The sequence below is a fragment of the Vipera ursinii genome, assembly GCF_947247035.1.
Source record: "Vipera ursinii genome assembly, chromosome: 3".
Classification (NCBI taxonomy): Eukaryota; Metazoa; Chordata; class Lepidosauria; order Squamata; family Viperidae; genus Vipera; species Vipera ursinii.
In genome coordinates, this window is record NC_139516.1 from 210669333 (window position 1) to 210697003 (window position 27671).

The 27671-nt window shown below is 48.2% G+C and overlaps 1 protein-coding gene across 1 annotated transcript; it reads left to right on the forward strand.

Annotated features, from left to right (window-relative positions):
• Positions 1-110: 110 nt before the first annotated feature.
• Positions 111-26405, forward strand: MROH6 (maestro heat like repeat family member 6; the record flags this gene model as incomplete). The annotated part of the gene is made up of 15 exons (XM_083360354.1): positions 111-275; positions 1098-1250; positions 4529-4683; positions 5914-6100; positions 8260-8495; positions 13245-13382; positions 13521-13635; positions 13943-13992; positions 16574-16706; positions 19913-20092; positions 21189-21344; positions 21660-21779; positions 22888-22990; positions 24461-24526; positions 26075-26405. 15 exons carry the CDS (start codon positions 111-113, stop codon positions 26317-26319), a joined length of 2202 nt encoding a protein of 733 aa, XP_083216480.1. The 3' UTR covers positions 26320-26405.
• Between the last annotated feature and the right edge of the window lie 1266 nt (positions 26406-27671).

The window sequence follows — 27671 nt, forward strand, 5'->3', positions numbered from 1 at the left end:
TGGAAAAGAGCCAATCAAGTTCAGACGCCTTTGGAGACCAGGTTGGGTGTTAAACCTTCTTCCCCTTGGAGGACCAAGTCGTCTCTTCTCGGGAAGCAAAGTTGGAGACGATGTCTGGGCTGCAAGCTTCCGCTTCTGGAGAATCGGCAGAAGGCCTGGCGGATCAGAAGGAGGAAAGGAAGGACCTAGCCCCCAATTCCTTTGGAGAAGTAAGGAACTTGTCTTCATTAGTGGTCACTTTCCCAACCGAGGAGAAGGAAGAAGAAGGCTCCCAGGTACCGTATTTGGGATACGGGATGTGTGTCTCTATCTCTCTCTCTCTTTTTGTAATCTCCGCATTTGTAATTTACGTTTTATAAGGGAAGCCTCCGGACGTTGTTCCTTGGTTCCTTCCAGATCGTCACCCCCCCCCCCTCGAAGTAAGGATGGGACTGGGCAAAAAAATAGGTGACATTAGCCAAAGGGTGGGGAATAAACTTTAGAGGCCTTCCCTGTTCTAGAAATAACCTTCTAGAGCAGCATTTCTCAACTTTCAGATCGGTGGACTTCGAGTCCCAGAATTCCCCAGCCAGCTATGCTGGCTGGGGAATTCTGGGACTCGAAGTCCACCTGTCTTCAAGTGCCTAAGATTGAGAAAAATTGATGAAAATGACAGAGAGTCCTTGGCCGTTCATTTAGGGACCCTTTAAAGTTACAACGGCGCTGCAAAAAGGGACTTATGACCGTTCCTCACACTTACGATCGTGGCAGCATTTCCCCGCGGTCATGTGATCAAATTCAGCCACTCGGCAATTGGCTCCTATTTATAGCGGTGACAGCGTCCCTGGGGTGTGTGTGTATGTGTGTCAAGCAATCCCCTTTTGCGTCTCTCCTGCAAGCAAAGTCAAGCGGGGAGGGGAGCCCGATCCACTTAGTGACTGTGTGACTAACTTAACCACTGCCGTGATTCGCTTAACAACCGGGGAAAAGCAAGGTCGCGAAACGGGGCAGGCCTCATTTAACAAATGTCTCATTCGGCGAGAGAAGTCTTGGGCTGAGTTGCGATCGTAAGCCGAGGACCTCACCCGTTTCAAAAGGTTTCTTCCTGTTTATCGCAGGAGCCGGAGGTCGCAACCGGTTCAGCCTCCCCAGCGGACATCCTGCTGTCCGTGGTGGGTAGCCTGAGGACCTGTGAGACGAGCCTCCTGGATGAAACTGCGGTGAAACTGGCCGGGATTTTGCAAAAAGAGAAAACTGCCCTGAAGGACAAGGTGAGGGTCTCCGTAGAAGTCCGAACCAGCCAGACGATGCGGTCCCAAGAGATCGGACAGCCGTTTGTCTGAAATGGTATAGGGTTTCCTGCCTGAGCAGGGGGTTGGACTAGAAGACCTCCAAGGACCCTTCCAACTCTGTTATTCTATTCTATTCTATTCTATTCTATTCTATTCTATTCTATTCTATTCTATTCTATTCTATTCTATTCTATTCTATTCTATTCTACTCTAGACTACTCTATTCTATTCTATTCTATTCTATTCTATTCTATTCTATTCTACTCTAGACTACTCTACTCTATTCTATTCTATTCTATTCTATTCTATTCTATTCTACTATTTTACTTGACTCTATTCTATTCTATGCTATTCTACTCTACTGTTCTATTCTATTCTATTCTATTCTATTCTATTCTATTCTACTACTCTACTCTACTCTATACTCTATTCTATTCTACTCTACTCTACTCTACTCTACACTTCTCTTCTCTTCTATTCTATTCTACTACTCTACTCTATTCTCTATTCTATTCTATTCTATTCTATTCTATTCTATTCTATTCTATTCTATTCTTCTATTCTATTCTATTCTATTCTATTCTATTCTATTCTATTCTATTCTATTCTATTCTATTCTATTATTCTATTCTATTCTATTAGGAAATCAATTCTGCACAGTTTGAGGGGTCTTCTCCAACTCTTTTCCCCAAATCTTCTTGGGAGGGTTGAAGTCTTGTGACAAGACTCCATGTTTTGGGGCCTATAGTGTCACAAGTGGCTGAGCAGTTGACTTGTTGATTTGAAGGACCCTAACTGAATCCACAGCCAACCACAGAAATCATGGATGATCTTGGGCCAGTCACTCCTGTACTCTCAACTCAACTTTGAAGAAAGAAATAAGACATTTTCTGACAGCGAGGACAATTAACCAGTGGAAGTGCTTGCCTCCAGAAGTGGTGGGTGCTCCGCTACTGCAGGTTTTTAAGAAGAGTTATTATAAAAATTTGCAGTCAGAAACTGATTATAAGATATTTGCTAAAGTATTGGCAAATAGAATAATGAATATGATGCAACAAGTGATACATAATGATCAATCGGGGTTGATAACTGGTAGACAAATGAAGTACAATGTAAGACAAATTGTTAATTTATTGGAATATTTGGAAAGAAACAACCACGTATCTGCTGCATTGATATTTTTAGATGCAGAGAAAGCTTTTGATCAATTGAATTGGCATTGAAAGTAATAGAAAAGATGGAATTTGGGGATTATTTTTTACAGGCTATTAAAGCAATATATCAAAAGCAAACGGCACAAATAATTGTTAATGGTAATTTAACAGAAATTTGTAAAATTGAAAAAGGAACAAGGCAGGGATGCCCTTTATCACCATTATTGTTTGTTTTAACACTGGAAATATTATTGATTAAAATACGTGAATCAAATAAGATAAAGGGAATTAAAATTAGGCATCAAGATTATAGATTGAGAGCGTTTGCAGATGACTTGGTTGTTACTTTAAGTCAACCTACTCAATCGGTTTTAGAATTATTGGATGTGATAACACAATATGGACAAGTCTCTGGATTTAAAGTTAATAAGCAAAAAACTAAAATATTAACAAAAAATATGACCATAAAACAAAGAGAAGCGTTAGAAAAATCAACAGGAATTGAAATAGTAAAAAAGGTTAAATACTTGGGGGTATACAGTATATCACAGCATCGAATGTGAAATTATATAAAAACAATTATGAATTGTTATGGCAAAAAGTACAAAAGGAGATTGACAGCTGGAAAAAATTACAATCGTCTTGGTTGGGGAGAATAGCAGCTGTGAAGATGAATGTCTTACCAAAATTTTTATTTTTGTTCCAAATGATACCAATACTTAAGAAAGACGCAAATTTAAATGAGTGGCAAAAAGGTATTAATAAATTTATCTGGGCAGGGAAAAGACAGAGAGTAAAGCTTAAAATAATGCAAGATGCACGTGAGAGAGGGGGTTTGAAGATGCCCAATTTGAGATTATATTATGATGCAGTTGTTTTATCAACAATTAGTGATTGGTTCAATTTAACGGATGAAAGAATATTGAATATTGAGAGGTATGATTTATTGTACGGATGGCTGCGTATTTATTTTATGACAAAAAAGTGGATAATATTTTTAAGATTCATATTTTAAGAAACGCCTTGCTCAGAGTTTGGAAAAAGTACCAATATATATTAAATAATAAAATACCTATATGGGCAATACCTAGACATGCAATAGGAAATAGGCAGGAGACCCTATACCATTTCAGACACATGGTTGTCCAATCACTTCTTAAAAACTTCCAGTGTTGCAGCATCCACAACTTCTGGAGGCAACTTCTGTTCCACTGGTTAATTGTTATCACTGTTAGACAATTTCTCCTTAGTTCTAAGTTGAATGTCTCTTTGATAAATTTCCATCTGAAGCTTCTTGTCCGGCCTTCAGGTGCTTTGAAGAATAGATAGACCCCTCTTTACTTTGTGGCAGCCCCTCAAATACTGGAATAACTGCTATCATGTCACCCCTGATCCTTCTTTCCACTAGAGTAGAACTACCCAGTGTCAATGCTGCAAACATTAACATGTTTTTGCACTGACGATATAAGAGGCAGCCTTTTGCTTTAACTCTTTGGTTTTGAATCACTAAACCACGGGAGGAATGCAACCTGGATGTTTTGACAAGATAAGGGATAGCCACTTCAGAAGGGAAGTGAAACTTCATGTGTTAAATTAATTGGTAAATGTGATTCATGACGTGTAAATAAGGGAGGGAAATTTTGTATGATGTGGGGGGTCAAGGGGAAGAGAATTCCGATTCTGGTATCCATCCATGAGTGCCGATGCTTTGTTTCATTATTATAGACTTTTTAGATAAAGCGATTCCTGAATGTTGTTTGAACTGTCTCATTAATCGGAACCATGATGTCCAATCCATGCAACCGTTCTTCGCATGTTTTATCGTCCAGTCCCCTGATCATCTTTGTTGCTCTTCTCTGCACTCTTTCCAGAGTCTCAACATCTTTTTTGTATCATGGTGACCAAAAGGGATCTTACCAAAGCAGCATAAAGCGGTTCTTCCTAAGTCTTGGACCATCGGTGCTGCTTGAACGTGATTTCAGAAGATCTCCTGAAGGCTCCTGGAGAACTCCAACATGGTCACTGCTGAAGTTCCCGATTCCCCCAACTTGTGATCCATACCCATCTCTCTTACTTTCTCTCTCTTCCATCATTCTTCTTCAGGTCTCAGAAATAGTGGAATGGCTGTATTGGGAGATCAGCAGCATCCCAGTGGGCAGAGCTCGGCGGGCGGCGCTGAATGTGGTGACTTCTCTAGCAGAGGTGTCGCCTGAAGACGTGGTCTCCAGCCTCTTGAAACACTCCTTGCCCTGCAGCAGGTATGACACTGCTGCCTCACTGGCCTGGATTTCAAAAAGGGAGGTCCATAATTAGCACGCCAAGCAACTGGCTTCCAATCAGATGATAATAATAATAATAATAATAATAATAATAATAATAATAATAATAATAATAATAATAATAATAATAAAGTTGGAAGGGACCTTGGAGGTCATCTAGTCCAACCCCCTGCTCAGGCAGGAAACCTTATACCATTTCAGACAAATGGCTGTCCAGTCCCTTCTTAAAAACTTCCAGTGTTGGAGCATTCACCGCTTCTGGAGGCAGGTTGTTCCACTGGTTAATTGTTCTAACTGTCAGGAAGTTTCTCCTTAGTTCTAGGTTGCTTCTCTCCTTGATGAGTTTCCATCCGTTGCTTCTTGTCCCGCCTTCAGGCGCTTTGGAGAATAGCTTGACTCCCTCTTCTTTGGGGCAGCCCCTGAGATACTGGAAGACTGCTATCATGTCCCCCCTCGTCCTTCTCTTCATTAAACTAGACAGACCCAATTCCAGCAGCCGTTCCTCCTATGTTTTAGCCTCCAGTCCCTCCAGTTACCTGTTCCAAAGGTGTTTTTCATGAGGCAACTGGACTTCCTTGCTTTTCTTCTGAAGACGTTTCGCTTCTCATCCCAGAAGCTTCTTCGGCTCTGATTGGAGGGTGGGGAATGGAAGGATTTATGCTCCTTGCAGACAGCTGGTCATTTGCCTCCTTTTAGAGGGTCGTTTAGGTTTACCTGTGTCCTCGGGGTCACCTGAGTGGTGCAAATGGGTGTGGAGTCTTCATGGAACTGTGTTGTAGCTGGAGATAGATGATGTCATATTCCCCTCCCCGTTGAGGGAGGGCTGTTCGGTTTGGAGATAGATGGCCTCTTGGACCCCTCTTTCAAACTAGCGGTCCTCTGTGTCCAGAATGTGGATTTTGACAAGCCTCCAATTGGCCTCAACAGCTCTCAGAAAGAATGCAAATGACTAGATGACTGCCAAGGGATATAAGTCCTTCCATCCCTCACCATCCAGTCAGAGCTGAAGAAGCTTCTTGGTGACCAAAACTGGATGCAGGATTCCACGCGTGGCCTTACCAAGGCCTTGTAAAGTGGTATTAACACTTCACCTGACCTTGATTCCATCCCTCTGTCGATGCAGCCTAAGCACTGTGCTGGCCCTGGGCCCATTGCAGCCTGACAAGGCCAGTGGGCGAAGTCACACCTGTCCACGCTTCCCTTTCACAGCACGGCCGCCGAGGTGTGGAGGACGCTTTGCATGGTCCCCGAGACCAACACCAAAGTCCTCTGGTACTTGCTCCGAGAGCTGAAACGGGGAGCCAGCGTGCCTGAACACAGCTGCAGTGCCGGAGGCACCACCAGTTACGCGGAGTCGCTCGCGCCTTTGGCAGTAAGTGTCGACCAACCCTGCCAGGTAGGCCAAAGCAGAGCATGAACTCCCCCGGGAAAGCTCAAACGGCGGGACGGTGAAGGCTACAATCCCAGAGCCTTGCAAGCATCATTAGAGGCGGTCCTTCACTTACAAATGTTTGTCCGGCGACCGTTCAAAGTTTCAAGGACACTGGAAAAAGTGATGGGCAGCCTGTCCTAGCACTGAAGGCTGTTACGGCATCCCCAGGGAGAGGCTTCCAAGCTGAGCCATGCTGGCTGGGGAATCCTGGGAGTTGAAGTCCCTGAGTCATGAAGGGGCCATAGTTCCCCCACGCTGGCTGAGGATTCCTGGGAGTTGAAGTCCACAAGTCATGAAGGGGCCATAGTTTTCCCCATGCTGGCTGAGGAATCCTGGGAGTTGAAGTCCACGAGTCATGAAGGGGCCATAGTTCCCCCACGCTGGCTGAGGAATCCTGGGAGTTGAAGTCCACAAGTCATGAAGGGGCCATAGTTTTACCCATGCTGGCTGAGGAATTCTGGGAGTTGAAGTCCACGAGTCATGAAGGGGCCATAGTTCCCCCATGCTGGCTGAGGAATCCTGGGAGTTGAAGTCCACAAGTCATGAAGGGGCCATAGTTTCCCCATGATGGCTGAGGAATTCTGGGAGTTGAAGTCCACAAGTCATGAAGGGGCCATAGTTTTACCCATGCTGGCTGAGGAATTCTGGGAGTTGAAGTCCATGAGTCACGAAGGGGCCATAGTTCCCCCACGCTGGCTGAGGAATCCTGGGAGTTGAAGTCCACGAGTCATGAAGGGGCCATAGTTCCCCCATGCTGGCTGAGGAATTCTGGGAGTTGAAGTCCACAAGTCATGAAGCGGCCAAAGTTTCTCCATGCTGGCTGAGGAATTCTGGGAGTTGAAGTCCACGAGTCATGAAGGGGCCATAGTTCCCCCACGCTGGCTGAGGAATTCTGGGAGTTGAAGTCCCCAAGTCATCAAAACGGAGGCACTTGGCAACTCGGCATGTATTTACGGTGGTTGGAGTGGGCTGAGATCAAGTGATTCCTCAGCCAGCTTCCTAAAGAGAAAGGCTGTGGGTGACACAGGATTCCCTTCACAGTGAGCCAGTAGCAACAGCAGTCAGACGTATCTGCCGCTTCGTAGTGCTTGACATCCCTCTCTAAGCGGTTTAAAGAGTCTGCCTGTTGCACGCCCAACAATCCGGGCCCTCATTTTACCGACCTCGGAAGGACGGAAGGCTGAGCCAGTCTTGAGCCCTGTGCAGGATTGAACTCCTGACAGTGGGCAGAGTTTGCCTGCAATGCCGCATTCTAACCACTGGGAGGGAGGGAGGGAGACAAGCAGAGAAGGAAACGAAAAGGAGGAAATGAAGAAAGAAGGAAGAGGAACTTTCTGTTTCCTATAGAACTTGGAACAAATTTTATCAATGGCTAGATAAGCGAGTTAGAGAGAAACGAATGTGATACGCAATTTTGAATTTATCTGAGTAAGAAAAATGCTATCTTAGTATTGTTTATGATAATCTATCATACCTACCGTTGTTATTATTAGCTTTACTACTTTTATTTACATATATTTACCCAGACAATAATATGCTGTTTGCCAAATTCCCATCCCATTACCCCCCCTTTTTAACCTATAAAAACTAATAAAAAAATTTCAAGAAAAAAAAAAGAAGGAAGGAAGAGGGAGGGACAGAAGGAGAGGAGGAAAGAAAAAGGCAGGAAGGAAATGAAAAGAAAGGAAGGGAGGGAGAGAGGGAAAGAGAGAGGGAGGGAAAGAAGGAAAGAAAAAGGCAGGAAGGAAATGAAAAGAAAGGAAGGGAGGGAGAGAGGGAAAGAGAGAGGGAGGGAAAGAAGGAAAGAAAAATGCAGGAAGGAAATAAACAGAAGGAAGAAGCAAAAAAGGGAGGGAGGGAGGGAGGAAGGGAGGAAGGAAAAGAGAGGTAGAAAGGAAATAGGAAGAGAGGGAGGGAGGAAAGGAAGGAAGGATCACGGAGGATGTTCCCTAATTATTATTATTCCTCCCCCTCCTCCTCCTCCTCCTCCTCCTCCTCCTCCTCCTCCTCCTCCTCTCCACAAACCCCGCTCCCTTCTAGCACTGAGGATGTAACTCCGTCGGGTTGTGAAACTGCCAAAGAGCGCCAGGAACATCTTGGCGTCCTTCCTTTTCTTTCTCTAGGCCCTGAGAGCGCTGGGCGAAATGTTGAAGCTCTTCACCTGCATGGGAGCCATGCAGGGTCTGTACCCAGCCCTCCTCCTGGCTATCCTGACCCAGATCCACTTCCTGGTGCGGCTTCCAGGCTACGGGGATGATGATGATGGGGAGGAGGAGGAGGAGGAAGGCCAGATGGACCAAGCAGCCGACTCCAGCCACCACCCCCTCCGCTGCAAACTTGTGGCTGCTGAACACGTGAGGTGATTGTGTGGGGGAGACACCCCCTCCTAGTTAAGAGGTGCCTGGCTGGGCTTCTCTCCCTTGACCCCAATGAAGACAAGGTTCCCCCCAAATCCTGTTTCATTCAATCAATGGAGCTGGAAGGGACCTTGGAGGTCATCTAGTCTTAACTCCCTGCTCAAGCAGCAGGAGACCCACCCTAGAGCATTTCAATCAATCACTCAATCAATCAATCAACAGAGCTGGATGCAGGATTCCAGGTGTGGCCTTACTAAGGCTTTATAAAGCGGTACTAATGCTTCACGTGATTTTGATTCTGTGCCTCTGTTTACACAACCCACGATTGTATTAGCCTTTTTGGCTACTCCCACATAACTGTTTCCTCATATTTAAGGGATCATCCGCTGGGACTCCAAGGTCCCTCTCACAGTTACTCCTTTTGAGCTAGGTTTCACCTTACCCAGGGGTAGGCAACCCTGGCTCTTTTAGGACTGGTGGACTTCAACTCCCACAATTCCTGAGCCAGCCATGCTGAGGGGAAAGGGAGAGGTTTCCAAACTGAGCCATGCTGGCTGAGGAATTCTGGGAGTTGAAGTCCACCAGTCATGAAGGGGCCATACAGTAGTTCCCCCATGCTGGCTGAGGAATTCTGGGAGTTGAAGTCCACGAGTCATGAAGCGGCCAAAGTTTCCCCATGCTGGCTGAGGAATTCTGGGAGTTGAAGTCCATGAGTCACGAAGGGGCCATAGTTTCCCTCATGCTGGCTCAGGAATTCTGGGAGTTGAAGTCCACGAGTCATGAAGGGGCCATAGTTCCCCCATGCTGGCTGAGGAATTCTGGGAGTTGAAGTCCACAAGTCATGAAGGGGCCAAGGTTGCCTACCCCTGGCCTAACCTGTACTCGTACCTTTGCTTTTTCCTGCCCAGGTGTGAAACCTTGCTTTTCTCCACATTAAATTTCATATATTAAGCTAGGATTTGAAACCTTGCTTGAATAAGCCATGGAATCTCATTTGCATATAACATCGTGCCGTAGTTGCTAGGACACGTTTCATGCTAAACTAAACACAATCAAATGATTTATCACCATGCATGAACCCATCCACTGGATCCATTGCTAAACAAATAAGACTGTCCACTTTAAGGATCCTGTTAGACAGGTAAAATCCCCAAATCTCTTGGAGTAAATGGGGAAAAGCATTTGTCCTTTGTTTTCTGGAAAAATAAAGAGGGATGGGGAGCATATTTCTTCTTGGCATCCTTTGTTGCCATAAAGCCAATTTGTTATTTTATCATGTATATTACATACAACTTGTTTTTCTCCTAAAATAACATTATGTCATGGTTCCGACAGATGAAACTCTTCGAAAGAACTTCGAGGCATTGTTTACCTTAAAGAATCTTTTATTCGAGTAGCATAACATCGGCACTTACATAATCGAGGCCAAAAATTGAATTCCCCTCCCCTGGGCACATAGTATCAAAGTACAATTCACTCTTCCAATTAACAGTCATAAATCACATTCCCCAATTAGCTTGAAGCCTGGGCTTCCTCTCCAGCTCTCCAGCCCACCAATTCTTTATCAGCGCTGGGCTCAGTAACCTTGATTCTCACCCTAGGTTTAGTGTTGTTATGTCTAGCTAGGCTCTCATCCATACACACCCCTCCCAGCATCATCTAACTCTCAAAGCGAAAGGGGAAAGATGGCTGCATTTCCGTCTGTTGTCAATGCAAAAACATCCGACGTTAGCAGCGTTGACACTGTGAGGTTTTACACTTAGCCTCAGAATTGCCCCAGCATTACCCAGGAATTTAAAAGAAACTCCCGAGCCGAGGTTTCAGCAAGCAAACCACTTTTATTTTGATCAAAACAGAGTTGGGTGGCCCCATCTCTCTTCTCTTCGTGGCTGGTAGAGAGATGAAGGCCACAACCAGGAAAGATGTCTTCCACCTTTTATAACATTCCAGAACAAAGAGATCTGGTCTTGGTACCAGGAACCAAAAGGTACAGAAAAATAATTCCTACATGATGACTCATATACAACAACCCAGGCTCCATCCGTAATTCCTTTCCACCCCTCCCCTTTAACATGAGGCTTTTACTTTTCCAAAATACATAAAGCATCTGACTATTTATTTATTTATTTAATTAAATTTTTATACCGCCCTATTCCCGAAGGACTCAGGGCGGTTTACAGGGCAACATAAAATATGATATAAAAATAGTATAAATTAAAATAGATTAAATTACATAAGCCCAACAATTAAAACAATATTAAAAGCTAAAACCCCTTCAGTCCAGGCCTGATAGATCAAAAAACCAAGTTTTCAGATCCCGGCGAAATGTACGCAGATTGGGGGCGGTCCGAAGTTCCACCGGTAAATCATTCCAAAGGGCAGGCGCGCCCACAGAGAATGCCCTCCCCCTGGGGATCACCCGCCGGCACTCCTTAACCGTCGGCACCCTGAGAAGGCCCTCCCTGTGGGAGCGCACAGGACGATGGGAAGTTGATGCCGGCAGCAGGTGTTCCCTTAGATAATCCGGACCCAAGCCATTCAGAGCTTTATAGGTCATTACCAGCACCTTGAATCTCACCCGGAGGGCAACCGGAAGCCAAAGCAGCTCACGGAGCAGAGGTGTTACACGGGAGAATCGGGAAACTCCCATAACAACTCGCGCGGCTGCATTCTGCACCAGTTGAAGCCTCCGCGTGGTCCTCAAGGGCAGCCCCATGTAGAGAGCGTTGCAGTAGTCTAGCCGGGAGGTCACGAGCACATGGGTGACTGTGCGTAGGGCATCTCAGTCCAGATAGGGCCGCAACTGGCGCACCAGACGAAGCTGGGCAAAAGCCCCCCTGGTCACGGCTCCTATGTGATCTTCAAAATTGAGCCGTGAATCCAAGAGGACACCCAAGTTGCGAGCCCTATCGACGGGGGGTAACACCTCACCCCCCATCATTAGTGGTGGAACAACCTGGTTAACCCGAGATGCCGGTATGCACAGCCACTCAGTCTTGGCAGGATTGAGACGAAGCCTGTTTCTCCCCATCCAAACCCAGACCGCCTCCAGGCAACGGGACATCACGTCGAGTGCATCACTGGGTTGGTTTGGGGTGGAAAGAAAAAGTTGGGTATCATCAGCGTACTGATGATACCCCACCCCGAAACCACGAATGAGCTCGCCCAGCGGTTTCATATAGATGTTGAACAGGAGGGGAGAGAGGACCGACCCCTGAGGGACTCCGCAAACGAGAGATCTCGGGGCGGACCTCTGCTCTCCCGTCAACACCGACTGCGAGCGGCCCAGGAGGTAGGAGGAGAACCACCGCAAAACAGTGCCTTCCACTCCCAACCCCCTGAGACGCCGCAGTAGGATACCATGGTCGATGGTATCAAAAGCTGCTGAGAGATCTAAAAGGACTAGGACAGAGGAACATCCCCTGTCCTGAGCCCGCCAGAGATCATTCACCAGTGCGACCAATGCCGTCTCCGTGCTGTACCCGGGCCTGAAACCCGATTGGTACGGGTCAAGATACTCAGTTTCCTCCAGGAACAGAGGAAGCTGATGCGCCACCACACTCTCAACAACCTTCGCCAAAAAGCGGAGGTTAGAGACCGGACGGTAGTTATTTAAAACAGCCGGGTCCAGGGCAGGCTTCTTGAGGAGGGGTCTCACCACCGCCTCCTTCAAGGCGGCAGGGAAAATACCCTCCTTCAAGGAAGCAGATATTACTGCCTGGAACCAGCCTCGTGTCTCCTCCCGAGCCGCATAGACCAGCCAGAAGGGGCACGGGTCCAGTAAACAAGTGGTGAAGCTCAGCCTTCTCATGATCTGTCCACGTCATCGGGGGAAACAGGATCGAACTCAATCCAGATAACATGCTCAAGACCGCTTGATTCCTCCATGCCTGACTCTGCCCAGTCAGAGTCCAAACCGGTCCGGATCTGAGCGATTTTGTCCACCAGATGATGACTAAGCTCCTCAGCCCATCCCTGTAAGGGATCCTCCCTCATCTCCCGATTAAGGAGAGAGCGAGTCACCCTAAACAGGGCGGCTGGGCGATTATCTGCGGACGCGATGAGGGCAGCGAAGTAATTAGACTTCACCGTCCTCATCGCAGCGAGATAAGACCTTGTAAAGGCTCTTAGTCGCAATCGGTCAGATTCAGATCGGGTGGATCTCCAACCGCTCTCTAGACCCCGTCTCCGACGCTTCATCTCCCGGAGCTCCACAGAAAACCATGGGGCCCAACAGGATCTGTGCCGGGTCTGGGGTCGCAAGGGTACAACACGGTCGAGTGCCTCAGTGGCCGCCCTTTCCCAGGCATCCACCAAGGCATCGACCGGGCTGTGAGTGAGGGAGCTAGGTAAAGACCCAAGCACCATCTGGAACCGTTCTGGGTCCATTAGGCGCCTGGGACGGAACCACCTGGCCGCTTCCACAAAATAATAAAACAATGATTACATGATAACAATACAAATATCAATATAAAACGGTTACTAATGGTGACTTATATATAAAATAGCTGCTAATCTAGTCTAAACTTAGACTAAAATCATAAGCACAATAAAATCCCTTCAACACATTGGTAATATAAACTTGAAATACGCAATTTACCGAGATAATATTTAAACTCGCTAATAATTAAAGCTACTTTTCTTGTTGCAAAAAAATAAAATAAAATTTCACCTCGTTGGATAGGGCCCCTCGTTCAAGATTTGTCGAGATCTTTCGAGATCTGCCCAAGAGCCTTGTGTTCCCTGCGCAGGTTCACAGTGGATCTGCTGAGGATCCTGTTGCTCCAGGACCACAACTTTAAGGCTCTACTAGGCCTAGAGACGAATAAGGTCTGGGGTCTTCTGTCCAGCAAGGAAGAACATCTCAGAGGTGTCATCCTCTTTGCTCGGTAAGGTGCTGCTCTGGAGCAACTCCCCCCACCCCCAATCAAACCGTCAGCCCACCTCTCTGATGAAAGTAACCACTCGTGTGTGTGTGTGTGTGTGTGTGTGTGTGTGTGTTGGGGGGGGTGTCTCTGTTTTCCCAGAATCCTGGCGATCCTCACAACTCATCACCTCTTGGGGCTGCTGGCAGAGGTCATCCCTCAGCTGAATGCCCAGGTGGAGGAGAGGGCTTTGACCGCCAAGGCGCTCTTTGCGGGGGTAAGTTGAGAAATTGTCCAGCCAGGGCATCCAGTGTGCAAGGCACAACCAGAGGTGTGTAGTGTGTCAGGGAGAAGGAAGAGAGGAGCCTGACTCTGTAGGACACGTCACTGCTTCTCCGGCTTGTGGACCTTCTTAAGCAAAGATGGGTCAGAAATGGTTCACCGTGAAGGATAGGTCAGGAGGACCTGTTCTGGGTTGGCCCAGCTCTCCTTGGCCCGTGAGGGGCTTCCTCTGGCTTCCACCAGCTGCTTCTGGGCCTCCCCCTTGCTCCCCAGTTCCACACCCCAGTCCTTTTGGTTGGCAGGCTCCAGATGCTGGAGCTCTGGGCCTCAGGAAGCAGAATAAAAGAACGGGGTAACAGAGCAACAGAGTTGGAAGGGACCTTGGAGGTCATCTAGTCCAACCCCCTGCTCAGGCAGGAAACCCTACACCATTCCAGACAAGTGGCTGTCCAGTCTCTTCTTAAATGCCTCCAGTGATGAAGCATCCACAACTTCTGGAGGCAGATTGTTCCACTGGTTAATTGTCAGGAAGTTTCTCCTCAATTCCAGGTTGTTTCTCTCCTTGATGAGTTTCCATACCTTGCTTCTTCTGCTTTGGGGAACAGCTTGACTCCCTCTTCTTTGGGGCAGCCCCTGAGATACCGGAAGGCTGCTATCGTGTCACCCCTGGTCCTTCTCTTCATTAGACTAGACATACCCAATTCCAGCAACCGTTCCTTGTATGTTTTAGCCTCCAGTCCCCCGATCATCTTAGGAGGGCCTCTGAACCGGTCCTCAGTTTCTGCAAAGGTAGCCTATCCCATCCAGAAGATGTCCCCAACCAGCCTGGAACTATGGCAAGCCTGGGCTTCTTGGAACTGGCCAGAAGGGAACAGGAGGGAAGAGAGAAAGAGCCCCCACCCCACCCCAACTCCCCACATCTGAAGCTGCTGAGATGGCAAGCGAGGAGCCAGGAGAATGTCAAGGCAAAGGAGGAGGAGGAGGAGGAAGATGACGACTGTGAGGTCCTTGCTGCTCTCTGGTCTTGGTTGTTTTCTTGTAGATGTTTCATTAGCCAACTTGGGAACATCATCAGTGCTAGGAAAAGATGGGTGTGGGAGGAGGAGGAGGAGGAGGAAGAGGAGGAGGAGGGCTGTGTATGCTTAGTGCTCTCTGAGCTTGGTGATTTTCTCATAGACATTTCATTACCCAATTAGATAACATCAACAACAATCAAGCTCAGAGAGCACTGGTCCCCACAGTCCTCCTCCTCCTCCTCCTCCTCCTCCCCCCTCAACTCTGCAATCCCTACCTCTGCTAGCCCTGAAGTTGTTACCTAGTTGGGTGATGAAGCCAGCGAGGTCAGAGAGCAACAAGGGCACCCCACAATTCAACCCTGAGCTACAAAAATCCTGTTCCCTTGGAAGCTCTCCTTGCTAGGCCAGGTCCTTCATGCCCCCAGTGCTGCTGATTCCCCCCCACCCACCCCGCCCCCCGGGACGTGCCTTGGGCTTCTAAGAAACTCCTGCAAAGGCGCTGGGAGTTCTAGTAGACGTTGGCAGCCTCGGTCAGGCTGAAAGCTGCTGCCTGTGTGTGGGCAGAGGCTTTCTCCTGCCTTCCCTATGGCGACTGGAGATGCCAATGGGGCAGGGGATGCTGAGTGGGTGGGGGGGGCTGGGCACGGGGCCCCTGTCTTTTTTTTTAATATTCATTTTTATTTTCCCATTTCTTCCACCAACAAGTCAACAAATATATCGCAATACATAGATACATACACGTAAGTTTGGGTGCTGCTTTTTATTTCGACCCCAAACCACCCCAGTGATGCCCTCGCTGTGATGTCCCGTTGCCTGGAGGCGGTTCGGGTCTGGATGGGGAGGAACAGACTTCAACTCAACCCTGACAAGACTGAGTGGCTGTACATTCCGGCATCCCGGGACACTCAAAACGTTCCATCACTTTCTATGGGGGGTGAGTCTTTACCCCCCGTAGATAGGGCGCGCAACTTGGGAGTCCTCCTAGATTCACGGCTTACCTTAGAAGATCATGTAGTAGCCGTGACTAGGGGGGCTTTTGCCCAGGTTCGCCTGGTGCGCCAGTTGCGGCCCTATCTAGACCGGGATGCCCTGTGTACGGTCACTCATGCGCTCGTGACCTCTCGTCTTGACTATTGCAATGCTCTCTACATGGGGCTTCCCTTGAAGACCACTCGGAGGCTCCAACTGGTACAGAATGCGGCCGCGAGAGTTGTCTTGGGAGTTTCCCGGTACTCCCATGTTACACCTTTGCTCCGCGAGCTGCATTGGTTACCAGTTGTCTTCCGGGTGAGGTTCAAGGTCTTAGTGATGGTTTTTAAGTCCTTACATGGCATGGGGACCACCTGCTGCCGGCGTCGACTCCCCTCCGCCCCGTGCGTTCCCACAGAGAGGGCCTCCTCAGGGTGCCTCCGGTCAGAGAATGCCGGCTGGTGGCCCCCAGGGGGAGGGCCTTCTCTGTGGGCGCCCCGGCTCTGTGGAATCAACTGCCGGTTGAGCTCCCGATGGCACCGGATCTCCGCTCCTTCCGGCGCGGGTTAAAGACCCACTTATTCGAACAAGCTGGCCTGGCCTGATGGGGAGTCAATTTAGGGTTTTAATTATTTGTATATTCTTATTGTTTTATTTTGGGCATTAATTTAATTCTTTTTTAACTTTTGTACTTTTGTATTTTTATTATATGCCCTGTTCACCGCCCTGAGTCCTTCGGGAGAAGGGCGGTATAAAAATTTAATAAAACTTAAAACTTAAACTTAAACTGCTCGTCCATTTCCCCTTTCACTGTATCCACCCTCCTTCTCTCTCTTTCCTCTTCTCTACTTTCTTTCTCCCTCTCTCCTTTCTTTCCTACTGCCCTCTTCTTCCTCTCCTCTCCTCTTTCCCTGTCTGATGCCGGCCGGCCGGGAAGTTTCTCTGCAGCAAACTCACCACGCGGCTGATCCCCAAGAAGAGAGTCCTGGCCATGCTGGAGCAGTGGCAGGCAGACCCCCGGCTGGTGGTCCGCTGGCTTAGCTTCCAAGGATTGGGAAACCTGGCGCTGCAGAAGCAGAAGGTAAATTGGGGTGGGGGTCCTGACCGGGCAGGCGGGGGGGGAAAAGAAACTTGGTTCCCGGAGCCAAAACGGCTCTTCCTTCTATGCGCTAAAATCCCCAGATGGCAGGCGAGGTTCCGCTTCTACAGAAGGTAGAGGGAGGGAGGGGCACACGTCATTTATTTCTTCCGTTCATTCAGGTCTAATTTCATTCCACGGATTTTATTCCTTTCAATTCAATTCCATTCCTTTCTTCGGTTTCTCGTGCTGCCCGCCTCCCCTGCGAGGGAGACACCGGGCGGGAAGAATTCGCCGTGGGAAAAAATTTCCAAATTTCAAAAGACTTGACGGGCAGAGCTCAGCGTTTCCATTGCTAAGCGAGATGGTTGTTAAGTGAGGTTCGGCACACACACACCTTTCACAACTTTTGCTCAGGGCACAGCTGTTCAGGGGTTCCCTGCGGTTGTTAAGGAAGTAACACGGTGTCGTGGTTCCGACAGATGAAACTCTTCAAAGAACTTTGAGGCGTTGTTTGCCTTAAAGAATCTTTATTCGAGTAGCATGGCATCGGCACGTACACGGTCGAAGCCAAAATCTGAGTTCCCCTCCCCTGAGCACATAGTATCAAAGCACAATTCCCTCCTCCAGTTAACAGTCATAAATCACATTCCCCAATTAGTTTGAAATGCAGGCTCTCCCTCCTGTTCTCCAGCCCGCCAATTCTCATCATCTCTTATTTCAATAACCTTGGTTCTCACACTAGGTGCAGTGTTGTTATGTCTAGCTAAACCCTCATGCACATTCCTCCCCCCAGCATCATCTAACTCTAACTCTTAAGAGTAAAACCTAAGAAGGAAATGGTTGCCTCTCCATCTTTTTTTATTAAAAAGTTTTATAAAAATTACAATAATCCCCCATTAATTATAATTTGTGCCGATTGTTGTTGATATATAGCCTTAATAGATTGCAAAAATTTATCCCCAAAATTCATCTTATCAACAACTTTCAATAAAAATTGCCAATTCAATTGATCAAACGCTTTTTCAGCATCTAAAAATATCAGTGCCGCAGGGACTTGCTTGTTCTTATCCAAATACTCTATTAAATTTACAATTTGTCTTACATTATATTTCATGTCTTCCAGTTATAAATCCAGACTGATCACTATAAATCATTTGTTTCAAAACCTGCATTAATCTATTTGCCAATATTTTTGCAAAGATTTTATAATCTATATTTAAAAGCGATATAGGTCTATAATTCTTTGGTTGGGTGGGATCTTGCTCCTCCTTTGGAATCAGCATAAAAATCTTTTGCCTTTGAAATCGTGTTAAGTCGATATTGTGTCCCTGCATAATTCACCACCATTCTGATAGGTATCTCCCATCTGAACTGAATCTGTCGATTTTTAAGCTCCTCAGACAGGAAACCAAAATCTTTTCTCTTTCTCAAAATTTTTGGAGGTATTTCTTTTAAAATTATAATATCTTGACCTGCAATTTGAAATCTCTGTTGATAAAAGGCCTGGATAATTGCATTTCGGAGTGACCTCTTAGAAAAATAAATCACCACATCTCTAGGTAATTTTTTCTGCCTCACAATCCAAGAGTTAACCCTAAATATTTTATCCACCTCTCTTGATAATTCCTCAGGATCACATCCCAAAATGGGAGCTATATCTTTTGCTACCTCCTCCTTCAAGTCTTCACGTGAGTTCTCTTTCAATCCTCTTATTCTCAGGGCAAATTCCATGTCTCTATATTGTGAGATAGTGACCTCATCCTCCGTTCTATCAATTTTATTTTCAACTGTGGCAATTCTACTTTCTAATTTTACACTGTTTTCCACAACCTCATCCACACGATCATCTAAATGTTCAATGTGTGTGGCCAGCCCTTGGAGTGTGAGCAATATGTCTTCTCTCATCTCTCTATTTTTACTCTCAAAAAGATCAGCCATCTCCTCCTTTATTTGTTGAGCTGTTTGTTGAGCTTGAAGCTTCAAAGCATCCTGCAAATCCTTAGGTGTAAATGCAGGTGGTGGGGGTGAAGGTGGAGGAGATTTGGGCTTTGATGTGGATTGCACTGCAGGCTGTATTACAGGAGAAGAAATTGAACTTTTAGGAAAAACAGGAATTCCCTGCCATCTTGAAGCCATTTCCCCGCTTGTTAAAATTTACTTTCCCTTATCACTTTCACTTTCCCTATGCACTTCAAGATAGATAAAGTCCCAAAAAAATCTTTAAAAACTTTAAAAACTCTCAAATACACAAAAATCCAATATGTTATTCAAACTTTGTTACAAAATATATCTCTTTCTTCACGCTTTATTCTTTAAAAAAACAAAGGAAAAACATTCCAGCGCCATCTTTTCCCTTTCAAAATCAAATTAGGGTATGGAGAAAATTAATACTCCCCGAGTTAAAGTTCCAAATACTTGCAAATTTAACTCCTCCTGATCAGCTCTGTCTGCTTTCAAATCAATCACAGATCGCTATCAGCAGATGTGGATGCGGTGTCTAGCTTCGCCCATCAGCTCGGAGCAAAGACGTCCTGGATTCGGAGAAAGCCTCGGGCTCCGAGGGAGCTCTCACCCTCCGACCCCCCAGATATTTCTGGGGGTCTAGGGGAGCTCTACCTCTACCCAAGAAAAGCTTACCTCCCCTTCTTCTCCCGAGGGGGAGGTTTACAAGCCGCGGGACAGCTGATTTTCACTGTCTCCACGGTTCTGACGAAACCTCAGGACGGGCAGCTGAAAAAAGCTGCCATAGGTGCGGCATTGCCACCGGAAGTCTTGCCTCTCCATCTCTTGTCAAAGCAAAAACATCCGACTTTAGCAGCATTGACACACGGTTGTTCAGTGAATCTGGCTTCCCCACTGACTCGGCTTGTTAGATACAGCAACCGCATGAGCCTGCCACACGGCAACCGTTATAAGTACGAGTCAGTTGCCAAGCGCCTGAATTTTGATCATGTGACCACGGGGGGGGGGGGGGGCAAATGCAGCAACGGTTGTAAGTCACAAGTCACTCCAAATGAAGAAATTGTACGTCGGGGAATGTTGGGGGAAACAAGTGCGGGAAGGGGAAACGGGGAAGACCAGCCTCCCGATTTTATTCAGATTTGGAAAGTCTTGGTCTCCAAGGGTGGGGTCCCGGGGGGGGAGCTTTGGGGATGGGGTTTTGGGTCTTGTTCCCCCCACCCCACCCAAAACATCCCTTTTTGCAGCTGAAGTTCCTGAAAGGCCTGGTCTGCAAGATGCTAGCAGGTTTGAATGAGGCTGACAGGAAGACCGTGAGAGACATCCTCAAAACGCTGCCGAAGGTCCTGACTTACCACCGGTTGAGACTTTACGTGGGGTCCATGTGCCTCCAGGTCGCGGAGAAGCTCCTGCCTTTCCTGGAGGACGTAAGGCAGGAGGGAGTCAAGGGTGGGGTAGGGGGGCACGGGGCGCTCTGTTGTTAAGTGAGACGTATCTCAAGTGGGCTTCCCCCCAATTTACGCCTGTTGTTTAATGCGTCGCTGCTGCCGGTCCATTAGTAACCTGGTTGTAAACTGAATCCAGCTTCCCCACTGACTTAGCTGGTCAGGGGGTCATGAAAGGGGATCACGTGACCCCCCGGGACGCTGCAACCGTCGTAAATGTGAATTGGTTGCCAAGCAGCCAAACTGATCCCGTGTTCGTGGGAATGATGTTGTAAGTGTGAGAACCAGGCTTAAGTCGTTCTTTTCAGTGTCATTGTAATATCGGTCACTCTCCAACCTAGCAGCCCTCAGAGTAGTTTCTGGATGAGTACAGATAGCCCTTGACTCTGGAAAGAGTGCAGAGAAGAGCAACAAAGATGATCAGAGGACTGGAGGCTAAAACTTAGGAGGAACGGTTGCTGGAATTGGGGATGTATAGTTTAATGAAGAGAAGGGTGAGGGGTGACATGATAGCAGCCTTCTAATATCTCAGGGGCTGCCCCAAAGAAGCGGGAGTCAAGCTATTCTCCAAAGCGCCTGAAGGCAGGATAAGAAGCCACAGATGGAAACTAACCAAAGAGAGAAGCAATCTAGAACTAAGGAGAAACTTCCTGACAATTAACCAGTGGAACCACCTGCCTCCAGAAGCTGTGAATCCTCCAACACTGGAGGTTTTTAAGAAGAGACTGGACAGCCATTTGCCTGAAATGGTACAGGGTTTCCTGCCTGAGCAGGGGGTTGGACTAGATGACCTCCGAGGTCCCTTCCAACTTTATTATAACAGTTCACTTAGTCAATAGAACTACAAGGGACCTTGGAGGTCTTCTAGTCCAGCCCCCTGCTCAAGCAGGAGAACCTATACCGTCTCAGACAAGTGGGATGGTTGATTTGATTTGTTACTTATTTTATATTTTTTTATTTTTTAAAATAAGTCCCGTTCTCTCTCCCCCTCCCCCCACGCCGACCTTGGCCTATCCCCGGAGATGGTGTCCCACTGCCCGCCTGGTGCCCAACCCAGCCTTGTTCTCCTTCTGCCCAGGAACGGGAGCCTGAGCGTTCTCTGGCCGTCCACCTGTTTGGGGAGCTGCTGCCTTGCGTGAATCGTTGGCACAAAGCTCAGATGCGGGAGCGAATCCTGGCACACTCGGTGCCCTTCCTTTTCCGCCTGCACGACTGCAGCCAGCCAGTGGCTGACGTAAGAGGTTCCAGGAGTGGCTGTTGCAAATCCCCCGGGGCAGAACTCTGCCTTGCTTCTCACTGGGGCAAGGGGCCGTTTGCCTAGGACCCTGGCCTTGCTCCACGAAATCGTGGGGAGGGGGGAGCAGAGGCCACTTGGAGTGGGGGACATTACTTCCCTCGCAGGGCCCCCAGATTCTGTACCCCTTTAACCACACATCTGGGAGAGCCGAGGGTGAGCGGGCTTGCAAGAACGCAGAAGGACATCTGGGTTGCACATTTGGCCTGAGACACAGACACACACACAGACACACACCCCTTGTCCCTGGCACAGACTTACCAGCGGACCTTGACCCGTTGCAGTGACTTACTAGGCTGGAATCTCCGGCTGGACATCATGACCTTGGCCTCTTACGACTGCCACCAAGCCTTGGATAAAATCTGCAAGAGCCTGGTATGTGGGGGGGTGGGTGGACCCCCTTCTCTGAGAAAGTTCCCCCCTCCCTCCCATTGACAAAATCCCCCTGGGGTCTGGTTGCAACACCGTCTGGGGGGGTGGGCCGTCATTTGGTGCCTTTAGGTGCCCTCGAACGGGACAAGGATGAGACGAGTCAGCCCAGTGACGAGGGAACGGTCGTAAAATGAAACGCTGGCTCCTTTAACTCAGATCCGGGGGGGGTCTCCTCCCCTGGAATATATGGCATCCAGTTTTGGTCACCACGTTAGGAAAAGGACGTTGAGGCTTTGGAAAAAGTGGAGACAAGAGTAACGAAGAGAATTAAAGGCCTGGAGAGTAAAAAATACGAAAAACGGCTGCAGGACTTGGGCCTGGCCAGTCTGGAGTAAAGGAGGAGTAGCGGGGACATGATAGCAGCATTCCAGGGTTTGAGGGGCTGCCACAAAGAAGAGGGGGGGGGTCAAGCTATTTTCCAAAGCACCAGAGGGAAGGGCAAGAAACAACGGATGGAAACTGACCAAAGAGAGAAGCAACCTGGAATTAAGGAGAAACTTCCTGACAGGGAAGACAATTAACCAGTGGAACAGCTGGCCACCAGAAGCGGTGAATGCTCCAACCCTGGAAGTTTTTAAGAAGAGACTGGACAGTTGAGCATCTCAGATCAGCTGGTACCAGGTTGGCAATGGTCAATCTGGGAAACCTTTTTTGGTCCAGACGGCAGACCCCTAAATGGCTAGCCATCTGCCCTCTCCAGGGTGGGTGCTCCAGTCCTGGAGGATTTTAAGAAGGGATTGGACAGCCTCTTGCCTCAAATTGTATGGAGTCTCCTGCCTGAGCAGGGGGTTGGACTAGAAGACCTCCAAGGTCCCTTCCAAGCTCTAGTCTCAGTTGGCATCGTCTGCCTTCCTTGCAGGCTGTTCCAAGGCGGACGGCACCATTCCCCCTCCCCAAATGAGGGGCATCCCTTCCAACCCTCTTCGCCAGGGTTCTGCCCCGCTCCTGGCTGCCCCCTTGCAAATGCTACACACACACACAAACACACAGACACACACACACTTCTTTTCTTGCACAGAGGTTCAGGGGAACCCCCCCTTTCTCTCTTCAGGTTCAATGGTACCCCAAAAAGACCCCGGTTTTCCTGACTTGTACGCTGGATTACCTGAAGAGCTCTGAAGCCCCCCTGCGCAGGGCGGCCAGCATCTTTGCAGGTGAAAAAAAGGGGGGGGGGTCCACCTGGTGGGAAGGGGTCCCCTTCCAGCTTCACCCTGGACAGGCATTCTGCCCCCCCCCCAATTCTCTATGGGATGCTGCGCCAAGGCCCAGCCATTTCCCCAGCCACACCGATGCCCCTTTCCGCACATCCATGTGGTCCTCGACTTAACGGCAATTGGTTTAGTGACCGTCCAAAGTGGCGACAGCACTGAACAAAGGGAGTTATGACCTTACGACCACTGCAGCCTTCCCAGTGCAGGGAGTTCTCGCCTTACGACCACAACTGAGGCCAGACTTGATGTTACTAAGCGAGACAGTTCTTAAGCAAGGTTTGCTCCGTTTTACGGCCTTTCTCGCCGTAATTGTTACGGGAAGCACTGCGGTTGTTAAGACAGTAACACGGCTGTTCAGTGAATCCGGCTCCCCCTTTTGACTTTGCTTGAAGGTCGCAAGGTCGCAAAAAGGGGATCCCGTAACCCCGGGGACATGGCCACTGTCATAAATGCGAGTTCGTTGGCAAGCCTCTGAATTTTGATCGCGTGACCACGGGGGAGGCTGCAACGATCCTAGGTACAAAAGATGGTCCTAAGTCGCTTTTTTTCAGCGCCGTTGTAACTTTGAATGGTCGCTAAACAAACTGTCGTAAATTGAGGACTGCCCGGGTTAATTTTTTGATGGTGATTAAAATTCGGATGCTTGGCAACTGGCATGTACTTACGATGGTTGAAAGGACCCGGGGTCCAGCGACCATTTGCAACCTTCCCAGGCAGCTCCTGACAATGGGGGGTAAGCCAGATTCGTTTAATGACTGCACAATTCGCTTAACAACTGCCTTCTATAACAAGGGAAACTAGAGGCTCAGTTCTGAGAATGAGTCAAGGACCCCTGCGATGCAGCCCCTGCCCGGTGAGGTCTTTTGCTGGTAGGCTGCTGCGACTGCTAAGCAGGTATGAATTCGAATCCTGGACGGTCAGGAAGTACAGATAGTCCTCGACTTACGATGGTTCGCTTAGCGACTGTTCAAAGTTACAACAGCACTGAAAAAAGTGACCATTTTTCACACCTAAGAACGTTCCAGCATCTCTGCGGCCACCTGTGTGTGTCAGGTGATCCCCTTTTGCGACCTTCTGACAAAGCCTGATTCACTTAACAACCGTGTGACTAACTGAACCACTGCGGTGATTCACTTAAGGACGGCTGCCAGGAAGGCTGTAAAATGGGGTAAAACTCTCTTAACAAAGGTCTCGCTTAGCAACAGAAATGTTGTCGCGGTAAGTCAGGCATGACCTGTTTTCTGCCTGGGCAGATCCCAATCGATCCTGGGCAGATCCTGCCAGCCGGCCAAGGGTTGGTGCAGCATACAGGCTGCAGCCACCAGGAATGGGGGGATCCAGCTGAATTCGATGGCCGATGAAACAGTCCAAGCCGGCACCAGATGCGAATTCTGTACCTTCCTACCCACACAGGATTCCTGGCCTTCTACATGGATCCCTGGCAGCTGAACGAAGAAGACCTGATCGCCCTCCAGCAGGGTAAGCCAGGGGCACTGTAACATACCGGGCAGCCTTTCCCAAAAGCGGGCAGTGATGGTCCTCAGACGATGGTCAAGAAAGCCCCAGAATTCGGGCCGCGTCCGGGAGAGACACCCCTGCAAGCCGTTGGGGGGAAGCCCCGTGCATGCCCGAGTCCAAGGTCGGGTTCAAGGCATCGACGCGAGTTTGGCGGTGTGAGGAATACAAATTCAAGTCCACGGGTGTTGGAAAAAAGAAAACAAGTTTTATTTCAAAGTTTTATTTCAGCGTTGGCAAAGGCTAGTGGATCTCTTGGTCATTGCAAGGCTTGAATCAATTTCAGCACAGACTTTTGTACCGGATCCTGTAGAATTAAGCCACGTCCTTCCTCTTCAAACCCGGTGGATAGGTCTGAATTAGTCCCATGCTTCCCAACCGCACAACAACCAGACACCACCCCCCCCAATTATTAGATCAAAATCCCCTTTTGTTCCTGTCTTATCCCCCCTCCCTTGTCTGTGGCATGATTCGTAACATCCTCCTACCTCAGGGTGTGGCTTCTCTACAAGGTGAGCTTGTCAACCCAAACTGGATAATTGCAATTAGAAAGGATTTATGTCAGGGGGGAGGGGGGGGTCTTCAAACCTAGCCCTTTTATGACTTGTGGACCTCAACTCCCAGAATTCCTCAGCCAGGCATGCCCCAGGCATGCCTGGCTAAGGAATTCTGGGAGTTGAAGTCCACAAGTCATAAAAGGGCCAAGTTTGAAGACCTCTGCTTAAATCAAGGAATACCTGTATTTATTTACTTCATTTATATGCCGCCCCTCTCTAGGAGTGCCTTTGGCTGGCTGACAGTATCATAAAAAATGTATATATAAAAAGACTTAAACTTAAAAAGTTAAATAACTTGAGGATCTATCTGAATGTCTTACTTAATTTAATATGTAACGCCAGTGTTATTTAGGCCTCACTTTTTTAATCCAGGGAGTTAGAATACACAGGAGGGTTTATGGCTTTGACTGTTTAATCCCTATTTGTAAGCATCGTTGGCTGGGGGATGCTGGGAGTTGAAGTCCACCATCTTGAAGCAGGCTGGCTAGGGGATGCTGGGAGTTGAATTCCAGCCATCTTGAAGCAGGCTGGTTGAGGGATGCTGGGAGTTGAAGTACAGCCATCTTGAAGCAGGCTGGTTGAGGGATGCTGGAAGTTGAAGTCCAGCCATCTTGAAGCAGGCTGGTTGAGGGATGCTGGGAGTTGAAGTCCAGCCATCTTGAAGCAGGCTGGTTGAGGGATGCTGGAAGTTGAAGTCCAGCCATTTTGAAAAAGGCTGGTTGAGGGATGCTGGGAGTTGAAGTCCAGCCATCTTGAAGCAGGCTGGTTGAAGGATGCTGGGAGTTGAAGTCCATCCATCTTGAAGCAGGCTGGCTGGGGAATTCTGGGAGTTGGAAGTCCAGCCATCTTGAAGCAGACTAGTTGAGGGATGCTGGGAGTTGAAGTCCAGCTATCTTGAAGCAGGCTGGCTGGGGGATGCTGGGAGCTGAAGTCTTTTGTGTTTTTTTGATTCTAGGCCTTGATTGCCTGCTGAGCGATCCGGAACCCTCCGTGGCCCAGGTGGCCTCCATCTCCATCCTGCAGGTGAAGGAGGTCCGTCGCAGGCTTTTGGCCTCGGCCTTGCCCGTCCCCTCTGCCCTGGCATGGATGCTTTGCTGCATAAAGTCCGAGGAGAAGGAGAAGCCACAGTTTGAAGAAAGTCCCTTTAAGAGGAAGAGGAGTCCTGAGGCCTTCCTCAGCGTCCCCCAGCGTCCCCCTTAAAGAAGCCGGCAGCCTGGCTGGAGGCTCCTTAAGGCTCCCACAGTTGCCCTCGTTTGGGGGACATTGTGTTGTTGTGTGATCCCGGACATTGCAATCTTTTGCTTTTTATTCTCTGCCACATTTAATAAACCAGCTCCCCACAGTTGTTCGGTGTGGGGCAGCCTCCAGGTCTGAGGAAACAAGCCAACATTGTGTTTCGTGCTTCCCCACTTGTGTCCTATGTCAGTTTGTTCCTTTCCGCAGGTGGTGTAATTGATTGTAAGCTGCCCAGAGTCGTGTCTTATGTGTACAGGTACTCCCCGGCTTACAGCAGTTCATTTAGTGAGCGTTCCAAGTTGCAATGGCAGGCAGTGAAAAAAAGTGACCTAGGATCATTTTTCACACACAGGACCGTTGCAGCATCCCCGCGGTCACGTGATCAAAATTCAGACGCCCGGAAACTGGCATGTACTTGCGACGGTTGCAATGTCCCTTTTGCAACTTGCCGACAAGCAAAGTCAGTGGGAGAAACCTGATTCATTTAACAACCAAGTTAATGACTTAACAACTGCGGTGATTCACTTAACAACTATGGCTAGAAAGGTCGAAGAACGGGGTAAAACTCAATTAACCAATATGTCACTTAGCAACATAAACTCTGGGCTAAATTGTGCACATAAGTCGAGGACAACCTGTGATGTGACTCCGTCTGGCTGGACTGCCTCACCAGGTGAACAAAATCCCAGAGAGTGGATTGCAAAGCCTCCTAATTTTGAGAAAGATTGAAATGGTTTTCCGTTGCGTTCCGCATGTTTCCAATATTCTCTACGTTTGATAGGAGCTATAATTGCGGTTTTAATATTTAAAGAAGAACAGAGCGAAAGTGGATTCCTAAGTGGATTCCCACATCCGGCCTGCCCACATGTATTAGGAGAGTTGAAAGTATATGATTATTCTGTGCTTTTTAATATGGCAAAATGGTGAGCGTGGCGAAATTTTGTGATTAAAACATACGCAGAACGGTTGCAAGAATTGGGAATGGCCAGTCTAGAGAAAAGAAAGACGGGGGGGGGGGGGGGGAACATGATAGCTAAATTCCAGTATTTGAGGGGCTGCCCCAAAGAAGAGGGAGTCAAGCTCTTCTCCAAAGCACCAGAGGGCAGAACAAGAAACAATGGTTGGAAACTGATCAAAGAGAGAAGTAACCTGGAATTAAGGCGGAATTTCCTAACAGTGAGGACAATTAACCAGTGCAACAACCTGCCTCCAGAAGTTGTGAATGATCCAACACTGGAAGTTTTTAACAAGGGACTGGAAAACCGTTTGTCTGAAATGGTATAGGGTTTCCTGCCTGAGCAGGGGGTTAGACTAGA